This window comes from Trichechus manatus, unplaced genomic scaffold, assembly GCF_000243295.1.
Source record: "Trichechus manatus latirostris isolate Lorelei unplaced genomic scaffold, TriManLat1.0 scaffold00013, whole genome shotgun sequence".
Taxonomy (NCBI): Eukaryota; Metazoa; Chordata; class Mammalia; order Sirenia; family Trichechidae; genus Trichechus; species Trichechus manatus.
The window spans coordinates 3,219,642-3,231,676 of NW_004443949.1; the positions used below are offsets into that span (position 1 = coordinate 3,219,642).

Genomic DNA, 12,035 nt, shown 5'->3' on the forward strand with positions numbered 1-12,035 from the left:
GTTACTGGAAGACTGAGCATAGCCCATAGGCTCAACCTTTGATCTAAGCCACATGCTGCAACCTCAAATTATTGTTCGCAGGTTCAACATTTCCTCTCACTTCGTTCTGGCACCTTTCCAGAGAGGGACAAGTGGTTTTAGGGCATTTTCTTGGCTTACAAATCAAATAATATTTCATGGTTTTCACCTTTAATGGGTTAAGCAGAAGGCATTTTGACAAAAGTCACTATAGAGATTTGGAGAAATAATTTATACTCTAGGGCATTCTTAAATCAGCAGCTTGGCAATATGGGACCCCCCCCCAAAAAAAAAAAAAATCTCACTATGCCTTCAGACATTGCATTCCAAAAGCTGCATCAGCTATATTCTGGGTTGCTCCTTGAGGGACACAAAGTCCAGAAACCATCAAATAGATTACATTGGTTCTTACATGTTGAGTTTTCATTGGTGACAGTCATGCCACAGGGCACTCAACCAAGTAAGGGGCTGTTAAAGGAAATGGATGCCCTTGGGGAAGTTCTTTGGAAAATTAACAAATTTCATGCCTCAACTGGAAATTCAGAACTTGGCAGTGGCCAGAAATGAGCAAAGTAATCCTAGATTGCATGCATTTAGCATCGCAAAAGCCAAAGCCAATAGAGAATAAATTCCCTCTTGGATTGACTACAATTATAAAACGTCAATATATATGATAAATATGACCATTAAGGGGTTCCTGAGTGATGAGAAAACATATTTTGGGGAGCAGTCAAGACATATCTCTGTTGAACCATTATATTAAGCATTCTCATATTGCACAGTTGACATTCTAACTGCACTTAATCAAAGAGGTTGGGGAGTACAGATGTAGGCTCATTCTGAGAATACATATTGATGTTAACTGTTAAACTTTAGGGGTAAAGACAGTATAATTACACAGGGAAGGAACATGCAGGCACCTGTGTAGAGCTCAGGAGAGGGGATTCTGGACGTATCTGTAGGAGTTGATTAGGGAGGTTGGCCACAGGACCAGCTGGGCTGTGGAAACCCTCCAAGGGTTCTGGCAGCCTCTGCTCCTGTTCCAGAGACATAGAGCGCTACTGTTTTCAACATCCAACTGGACATTTCCATTTTTGCTCCCACTGCGTTCTCAAATTCAACAAGTCCTACACAGATTGACAAAATCCATGTTTGCTATTCCCAAACTAGCTTCTTTCATTTGCTGACGACACCATCATTCCTTATCTCAGGCATGTCTGATGTATTTCTTTTATTGCTCTCCATATATAGTCACTTATAGTTAAACATGAAGCCTTATACATTTTGACTTCAAACTCTATCATTATTGCTTTCTTCCTTTCTCCTTCCGTGCCATGCTTAGATGATCTCTTTACTCACCCTACCATTAATCTCATCTATCTGAATCCATCCTTTACTTACTTCCAGCTTATCACTTAAATCCTTCTATCCCATGGATAAAAATGCCCTGTGACTTGTCATGGAAACCCTGGTGGCACAGTGGTTAAGTGCTACAGCTGCTAAACAAAAGGTTGGCAATTCGAATCCACCAGGTGCTGCTTGGAAACTATGGGGCAGTTCTACCCTGTTGCTATCAAGAGACAGTTTCAAGTATTTGGTCTGACTTTCCAAGCTTCCACAGTCCAATCCTGATCATTCTTACTGCCAGCACACACCAGCATGTATGTCTGTTCAGCTTGGCTGGTTTCCTCACAATCTTCTAAGGACTTCATGCTTATTCTCATCTCCATACCACCGTTTTCCAATTCTGGTGTCACCAAGTGCATTTTCACCTGAGCAGGGGCAAAGCCATCTCTGCCGGGATGAGTCCCATCTCCAAGAGTCCCACCTCCCAGGAACTAAGGCAAGTCCAGATGAGGGATAAGAAGAAGCTTGCATGATAAAGTCTACTTCTTCTAATCTTGCCACTTAAATAGTTACTGATTAGCTGTCCTCTGACTGCTTTCCTTTGGTTTGCAGCTTGCCCTTGTTACCTTTTCTGTTTGTATGATTCTAGTGCCCTGGTCTTCTCCTGCCTGATTGGCTACTTGGCTGCTTCCTAATTTCTAGTTTTTGTTCATACCTTCACAGGTTATTCACTTATATGGGGACGCACACTGCTTCGGCTGACAGTGCTATCTACTTTAATCCTCATGATGCTAAAAAGTAGGTGCTATTAGCTCCAGTTTACTGATGAGAAAACTGAGGCTCATGAAAGTTAAGTAATATTCCCGAGTCACAGCTGATAAGTGGTGGAGTCAGGATTCAAACGCAGGCAGCAACTCAAGGACCTGTGATCTTAACCACGTCTTCTCCACTTAACCAAGCTGTACCCACTTTGATAGCATACATCTTGCCTCTTTGGAACACTGCGATTTCTCAGGACCAGGTATTGCAGTTTTTGTTTCTTTTGTGTCTGCCATATATCCAGTCTATGTCTAAGCGCACACACACACAAAGCATTTAATAAGTATTTTAAAGAGAATCAGACATATTCAGCTGCTGAGTCATGTCATGTAAATTATAAGCCTGCACTGGATAATAGAATAGCCACCAGCCACATACGGTGACTTAAGTTTAAATTAGTTAAAAATGAATAAAACTAAAAATTCAGTTGCTCAGATACTTTAGACACATTTGAAGGACCCTATAGCCACATGTGACTAAATTTAAACTAATTAAAATGAAATAAAATGGAAAACTGAATCAATCAGTCCCAGTAGACATATCTCAAGTTCTCAGTAGATACACGTCGCTAGTGGCCACCATCTTGGACACCACAGGTATAGATTTCCATCATTGCAGAAAACAGTACTGATGATATCAAATCCTCAATTTCCCCTAATATGCCCCATCAACTCATGTAACCAGGGACTATGAGTTATTCCCTAAATGTTTAGTAGGAACTTAATTTAAGCAGTGTTAAGAACCCTGGCTCCTAGCCAAGTTCTGGCATTGCAATTTTTAAGTTGTATGACATTGGACAGATAACCAAACTTCTCTCTCAGTTTTTGCATCTGTAAAATGGGTATCATAGTATTCCTGCTTAATAAGGTTGTTTTCAGGATTAAACTTACAACATGCTTACAACATTATCTGGTACAAACTAAGAATGCAATAAATGTTAGCTATTATTACTATGGACATAATATTCTTCATACAGGACCCAGAGCCATCAAAATAGGGGAATAAAGGGAATAAAGTCTCATATAACTCTCTCATAGTTTTGGAATTTGGATATTGTAGTCGAAAATGAGTAAGAAACATTTAAACATTCTCTCATGGGCAAACTTGGGAAGTACCTATCCGGATCTTCAAACAATAAAGACTAGTATTAGGCACATGTTAAACTGGGTCACTGAGAACTTGCCAAGTATTTTAAAGTCAGCCACATGGATTCAATTGAAAATACTGCAGGGCTGAGTAGTTAAGGGATGTATGTATTTCACTTGGTGGAGTCACCTTCTGGAAATCAGTTCCTATGCAGGCTCCACATCCTCACAGTACACTGTGTATTTTTATTTGCAGATTCATGTCTGAGGCACCGTCTTAGTTAGGACTGCTGGTGGTCTCAGTTCTCCCATCTGGTTGGGTCATACCCACAGGTTTTGAACTATAAAATACATTCCTATGACTGGGTTCAAATCAGAGTGTTTGGAACACTAATCACTTTTAAACACAGGGAACTAACCCAACAAAATCAAAGGTATTGAATTTAGAGAACTGGGAGACATATGCACGAGGGATGAAACCAAGGACTCCAGAACAGCCCTCACCATCCCATTGTGGCCGATTTAAAGACTGCTCTGTCTTCAGCAAGTGTACCAACGTTCTCTTCCAGAAGAATGGTCCTGCTCCCTCCATCTGCTGACCTCTTCAGGCTGACATTCACCAGCTAGAGGGATAGACAGGAGGGCTTGGAGAACAGAGGTCACTGTCTGATTCAATCCATCTGAAAACCACATCAACTCTGGCAATCAAAGAGATGGCCGCTGTTACTCCCAATAACTCTGACATCCACTAACTTATTCATTCCACCCAATATAGTTCTAAGGCCTTTCATTACATCAGTTAATTTCCTGAGCATTAAGATTTTAGTGGTGAATATTGACAGGCTTATTTGACATTTAATTATCACTGTTATCTGTCTAGAAGATTCCTGCACCTTAAAGAATAAAAATTTGATGAATATAGATATCCCTGCTTGGTATAATGCCATATATTCAACTACTTAGTTCTCTTTTCTCTTTCAAATTTTCACTTCAAATTCTTAGCATAGAGAATTATTTAAATCCATGCAAAGAAAAAAAAATTGAGAATCTATTTTTTTTATGTGGGATTTATATATAAGCTCTTATTTGAAGGACAAGCCATATTTCATGCCCTATTTTAATTTAAATTCTCTCTTGGCAATCTGACCATGTGTCTGCAGACACAATATTTTTGAATGAGTTACAAGCTCAAAGTTTTCAGATACCATGAAGTCTCTCAAAAGTTAAAATTACTTCAAAGGACATTTATACCCATCCTACTTTTTAGCAACAAATGAAAACATGCCATTAACCATCAGAATAACTCACTGGGGCCATCTCTTCCAGCCTGACTTCCACCTTTGCTTTCTTGGAGGGTTGTTCATAATAAACAAGTCAGGAAGGCAATAAGATGAAGAGAACAAGATTCTAAAAAGTCTCTTTATAATTGTTAAAGAAACAAGCCTGAGGAAAATGAAAACTAATTTCAAAAATGACTCAAACATAAAGACAGACTCAGCAGTTCTATTCCTGGGATGATCAGGAATTAAAGGAGTTTTTAGAGCAATTGCAAGATATATGTATTAATGTAAGTGTTTAGTTTAGGGGAAAAAGAAATCTAAGTACCATCATTTAACACTACTCTAATTAAGATATTTTAATAAAGTGTTGCAGCATCTCACAAAGATTTATTATTTGGGATAAAATAAGGGGTTTAACTGCAGCGGCTAATCAGGACTTTCAGAATGACCAGAATGCCTCAGGAGGTTAGCACCTCCCATTCCATTAAATCGGTCACCGCAAAAGAACATGATGGCCCTGGAACTTGTTATAAGCTATGTGGCTTAATGTTTTCTTTAACAATCTCATTTAGCCTTATTTATATTTCTTATTTTCTAGTTTCTACAACACAATTTCTTCTACCTCATGTTCCTCTTATCTCCTCAAATTGGAATTGCTAAGAATGTCACTGGGCTAATGTTTATAGTATTTGATTTTTGCCTGGATTTCTGGACCACTTGGAGTCTACTTAATTCCACTTTAAAAAATCAGCACATATTTTCTCTTGGCACTCCAGAAGTCAGACATCCTGTACTAGAGCTTGAACTTGAAGACATGACAGTGAAAACTATCATATGTTATTAAAATCAAGTGTTAATTACAAAAAAAAAACAAGTACTCTTCATATAATTTGATACAATTAATGAATTAAATCTTTTATCTATAGAAAACACTAAAATCGAAGTTCAAGATGCAAAATCCCAAACACAGAGGCAATTATCTAGCCTCCTTGAATCATTTTGTTGTGCTCTGCTTTCTCCTGGTAAATGAAATCCTTCTGTTTGTGGTTCTCATGGAGATTGGAGAGCTTGTTAAGGCTTACGGGGTTTTTTAGCGAACTTTGTATTATAATGAAACATCTTATATCTTAATTTATGTTGTCTTTGCAAAAATAGACATGCCTCATTCTAGGCCATTGGTTGGTATCATATTATTTTGTGCCATGCATCTCATCTTCAAAATATCCTTTATTTTATCACAAGACAGAGTAGAATTGACCCATAGAGTTTCCAAGGAGCGCCTGGTGGATTAGAACTGCCGACATTTTGGTTAGCAGCCGTAGCTCTTAACCACTATGCAACTAGGGTTTCCATCATATTTTTAGACATCAGGAAATAGGAAATGGAACGATTAGAATTATAGATTGTATAGAAGTTGAGTATGTAGGAAGTGTAAATAAACAGATGAGCAAGAGTTGAGTTTGGAGGTAAAATAAATTCACATACACACCCCAGAATGACTAACTGACAATGACACCAAGTAATTTTAGGTTCCCTGTGCATTGTCTACTTTGATCCATGGGAAAATCTGCTTAACTCAGAACAGGAACTGCAGTCCTGTCAATCCCTTGAGACGATGCCTCAAGACCAGCACTAGGAAGTGTTCACAGGTTAAGAAATGCCTGCCTCTGTATTTGCTGAAAAGCTCCAAACGTTCATGCCACCCTTAAGGTATTAACTCTATTGTAACACATACAAATATTTTCACATACGTAGAGTTCAGAAATACACTGTTTTCTAAAGTTAGGAAATTGATAACAAATAAAACGCAGCCTGTGAAAGGCTGCTGCGTACAAGCCAACAGGTTTTGTGGTTCTTTTTTTTTTTTTTTTTTGCTGCGTAGTTAGTACTGCTTCTGCATTCTGCCAGCATTACAGAAAGAACACCACATATGATAAATGTCCACAAGAAATATTGAATCAGTGACTAGAAAAGGAAGATAGGGGGTTGGGTAGGGTTAGATTTCACCTGATAGAAAGCAAAGCTTTTTAAAAAATCTTTCTTGGTTCTTTTAGGAATGCAGAAGGGCAAAGACAAGTTCTCCAGCTAACAGCAAGACCAGATTCCAAAATAATTGTTTTGGCTTTTGTTCCTCAATTTAAGAGTCATGTGTCTGGATTGTATTATTGAAATAAGTTCTTGTATTACACAAAGAGGAGATGAGAAAAACCCTTGAAAGCTTGCTGTTAAATACAATTCATATATTTTTCTTTTTCTAGGCCTAAAGGAAATAATTTCAGGGTGTATAGATTTTTGCAACATTTCAGGATATATTAGCTACAGTCATAGCGTACTTACTACGGGATTCTTTTGTAATGAAAAAACTTTTATCAGATTTACATTACAGAACTTCATTGTTAAGAAAGTCTTTCAACGAGTGATCTCTTATACAAAGCCTTGAAATAGTTCGTGTTGCTTTTACATATACCTGAAAAGCAACATCACACAGCCCTGCACATTTTAAAAAAGAGAAATGGAATTTACTTAACAGGAACAATACATGTTTTCCTCCTAAGCCTTTTCAATGAGCCTTATTTAGCAACATTTTCCCCAAGCACCAAAGTTGGGGATACACTAACTACCTTGAGGAAAAGCAACTCGTGCGGTCCTAAGAAAGTCATCTGTGCACCAAAGTACCCACTTATTACATGACACTAGTCATTCCACAGATCTAATACAGCTTCCTTGCAGCTGGCTCTAATTTACAACTTCATAGCAGCAGTCACAATGAAAGAAACAGGTTCATTATCTAATTTGTTTCTGCCATCCCTGCACTCATAGAGTCCATTAACAAGGATATGTGATTTTTAAATTACTGAATTAGTCATACTTCCATTAAACGAGTAGACTAACCATGTAAAATAGAACAGTCTCACACTACATTTCCTTCATTTCTCTGTCTAGTTGTTTCCATTTATTCCATTCAAAGATCATATATTGAGCCTTGCTCCCAGCAGGTAGGACATTATTTGTGCTCTGCCCTATCGCCAGTGCTTAAACAGGAGCAAAGCCCATAGCAGACATCAGCCAACATTTGTTGGATGAATAAGAGAATGAGTGAAGAAATGACTGAAAGGATAGTACCGGCTGCAGGGTCTTTTGGTTTGGCACAGACGTAGCATCCACCTTGGGTTTTCATGTTTGATACGCTCATGTCAGTTTTCTGTCTTGAAATTCTCTTAAGATTCAGTAAATGGTTGATTTGAAAGGAGGAAGAAAGCCCAGAAATGCTGATACCACTAATTTGTTCGTTCTACGAGTGACCAAGGTTTAAATTAAAAGTGGATTCTGCCACGCTGGCTTTAGTTCCATTGGAAGGTCTCTATAAGGAGCCCTGGTAGGACAACCGTTAAGCACTCGGCTGCTAATAAAAAGGTCAGCCACTCAGCGTCTCCGAAAGAAAGACCTAGCGATCTGTTCCGGTAGATTATATTCCAGAAAACTCTATGGGGAAGTTCTCCTTTGTCATATAGGGTCACTATGAGCCAGAAACAACTTGATGGCACCCAACAACAAGGCTTCTATAGATCAGGAAACTCAACCTTTTCTTCATGAAAATTAACACAAATCTTCCAAATCTTATCAGTTTAAGTCAGTGCCAGTGGTGGAAGTTGTGAAGGTGAGACTTGATTATAGAAACAGTAAAAAATAAAACAAATAAGTATTTCAGAACCACCAACAGAACATGCTAGACCTATTGAAACTGTCAGGGGAACTTAAGAATATCTGGGGGTTGTATTGCAACCATCAAATATGCTATGTGCTATCAATCATTCAGTACAGTTTTATTTCCTATTGTATTCTATGCTTACCAAGTAGGGCTTCCCTGACGTCCTAGGTGAGGTTAAGTCCCTCTATTGCATAGGTACTTAGCATCCTAGGCTTCTATTATCCCCACACTTTATCAGAGTTTATTATAATTCATTTAAGTACATTAAATTCCCCCAGGTAAAAAGTGTATGTGCCTTGCTTACTCAATATAGTGGTTGAATTAATGTTAAGCTTATTAGGGTCTTATTAACTGCAACAGCCTAAAAAATTAGACTACGTAGCCGGGACATTTGTTTTGGATGCACTGAACACTAATGACCAAACACCAGACGAGTTGTAGGATGACATCCAGGACATCATACATGAACAAAGCAAGAGGTCATTAAAAAAGACAGAAAAAACAGAAAAGATCAAAATGGATATCAGAAGAAACTCTGAAATTTGCTCTTGTATGTCGAGTAGCTAAAACAAATGGAAGAAATGATGAAGTAGAAGAGCTGAATAGAAAATTTCACAGGGCAGCTCGAGAAGACAAAGTAAAGTATTATAATGATCTGTGCAAAGAACTGGAGATAGAATACCAAAGGGGAAGAACACGATTGGCATTTCTCAAGCTGAAAGAACTGAAGGAAAAATTCAAGCCTGGAGTTGCAATTTTGAGGGATTCTATGGCGAAAATATTGAATGACGCAGGAAGTATCAAAAGAAGATGGAAGGAATACACAGAGTCACTGTACCAAAAAGAATTGGTCAACGTTCAACCATTTCAGGAGGTAGCATAGGATCAAGAACCAATGGTACTGAAGGAAGAAATCCAAGCTGCACTGAAGGCACTGGCCAGAAACAAGGCTCCAGGAATTGACAGAATACCAATTAAGATGTTTCAGCAAATGGATGCAGCACTGCAGGTGCTCACTCATCTGTGCCAAGAAATTTGGAAGACAGCTACCTGGCCAACTGACTGGAAGAGATTCATATTTGTGCCCATTCCAAAGAAAGGTGATCCAACAGAATGCGGAAATTATCAAACGATGTCATTAATATCACAGACAAGTAAAATTTTGCTGAAGATAATTCAAAAATGGTTGCAGCACTACACCAACAAGGAACTGTCAGAAATTCAAACTGGATTCAGAAGAGGATATGGAATGAAGGATACCACTGCTCATGTTAGATGGATCTTGGCTGAAAGCAGAGAATATCAAAAAGATGTTTACCTGTGTTTTATTGACTATGCAATGGCGTTCAACTGTGTGAAGTATAACAAATTATGGACAACACTGTGAAGAATGGGAATTACAGAACACTTAACTGTGCTCATGTGGAACCTGTACATAGACCAAGAGGCAGTCATTTGAACAGAACAAGTGGATAATGCGTGGTTTAAAATCAAGAAGGTGTATGTCAGGGTTGTATTCGTTCACCATATATATTCAATCTGTACACTGAGCAAATAATTTGAGAAGCTGGACTATATGAAGAAGAATTCAACATCAGGATTGGAGGAAGATTCATTAACAACCTGCAATATGCAGATGACAACCTTGCCTGCTAAAAGTGAAGAGGACTTGAAGCACTTACTGATGAAGATCAAAGACCACAGCCTTCAGTATGGATTACACCTACACATGAAGAAAACAAAAATCCTCACAACAGGACCCGTACATCATGATAAAAGGAGAAAAGATTGAAGTTGTTGAGGATTTCATTTTACTTGGATCCACTTGGATCCCATGGAAGCAGCAGTCAAGAAATCAAAAGATGCATTGCACTGGGCAAATCTGCTGCAAAAGACCTCCTTAAAGTGTTGAAAAGCAAAGATGTCACTTTGAGGACTAAGATGTGCCTGACTCAAGCCATATGCATGCAAAAGCTGTACAATGAATAAAGAAGACCGAAGAATTGATGCCTTTGAATTATGATGTTGATAAAGAATATCAAATATACCATGAACTGCCAGAAGAACGAACAAGTCTATCTTGGAAAAAATATAACCAGAGTGTTCCTTGGAAACAAGGATGGTGAAACTTTGTCTCATGTACTTTGAACATGTTTTCAGGAGGGACTAGTTCCTGGAGAAGGACATCATGCTTGGTAAGATAAAGGGTCAGCGAAAAAGAGGAAGGCCCTCAATGAGATGGATTGACACAGTGGCTGCAACAATAGGCTCAAACATAACGATTGTGAGGATGGTGCAGGACCAAGCAGTGTTTCCTTCTGTTGTATATGAGGTCTCTCTGAGTCAGAACAGACTCAGCAGCACCTAACAACACTAATAGTTGGGACAAAAACACCTTAAGTTCTCACTTGTATGAAACTGTAGAGATAATTTTGCCTTAGACGTGCCCTAAGAAGCAGCCTATAACATTCTAGTGATAAAAGTAGTATGGAACAAAATAGAATCCTGCCTTTTGTCCCACCAACTCCAACCTCCCCACACCAGCAATCTCCTTTTAGTCTCTCTGATTCTCACAGTCTATAAAATCTTAGAAGGTATCAGATGTTTGGAGGAGACTATTCCACACATCCTAGATTTTAAAGTAGATGCAGGATTTATTATAGCTATATAAACGTAATTTCAGCCTTGACTTTTGTGTTCCTGACCTAGGTGTAATCTGCAACATGCTCTCTTGTCAAATGGACTAATTCTTACCTGTGGTGTACTGGTATCATTGTCAAACACGCAAAATAACCACAGGTTATGACTGAAACAAAGAGTCAAGTTCGCAAACTGTTTCCCTCTGGGAAATTTTAATTTAATATAAATATTTTTCAAGAAAGTCCTTTTGCATCCAGGCAACATTCAACAGCCAGGCTGGGATAAAGTGTACAGGAACATACAGCAACACTGGGGATAAGTACCAAAGCAGAGACAGCTAAAGCCTCAAAGTAAGGCTTTCTTCTACCACATAGCTTTTATTAATGAGAACAGGCTAGAAGCCACTCTCACATTCCTTCCAGCCCTGCCTAGCTTAGCATACTGTGGAGCATGCCCGTTCACTTTGGCACAGTAAGCAGAAGCTGGGCTGGGCCTTGTACTGGAGAGTCACATGCTACTAGAAAGTAGCTGAAGGTTCCTGGTGGAGCCAACCTGCCACTTTTCAAGAACTCTGAAATGAATCTAGCAGCACCTTCTTCAAAGTTGGCAGCAATTTCTCAGAAAGAAACCTCTTTACCTAAAAACCAAAGAGTTCTGCCTTTTTCTCCTTCAATGGCTAATTAATAAGAATCTTTTGAGCACCACCTCCGTGCAGGGCATGGAGTTTAATTCCTGGAGGAGGACTGTGAAAATGCATCCTGAATAGACTCCAGACTTTTTTCTAGGATAAAAAAAACAAAACAAAACAAAAAAACTGTAGAACTTCAGAAGTGGATGGAATACCACTGGGGTTTTGACTTGAACACTTAAAGCATTTCACTTTATAAGTGAATAGCTTCTTTCGATGTGATCCAGACATCACCTGAATTCTAAATAGTTACAATTTACTTTCAAGTAATTCAGTAATTCCTGGCATTGTAAAGACAACAATTGGCCCACAATTCCATTCTTGATTTTATTGACAGTTGATTGCATGCCACTGTTGACATTTTAGAAGAGCTAATAATAATAATAATAAACCCATAAAGTGGACAAATGGGGATGCTAATGTAGCAGACAGAGATGGTTCTTGCAATT

General features: G+C 38.6%; 1 protein-coding gene across 1 annotated transcript in view; it reads right to left on the minus strand.

Annotated features, from left to right (window-relative positions):
- Positions 1-12,035, minus strand: part of GPC6 (glypican 6) — a 1,259,037-nt gene that overhangs the window by 384,536 nt on the left and 862,466 nt on the right. Inside the window, exon 6 of the mRNA XM_012554142.2 lies at positions 2,125-2,132. Coding sequence (XP_012409596.1) covers positions 2,125-2,132 — 8 coding nt within the window. The remainder of the gene's footprint in view (positions 1-2,124; positions 2,133-12,035) is intronic.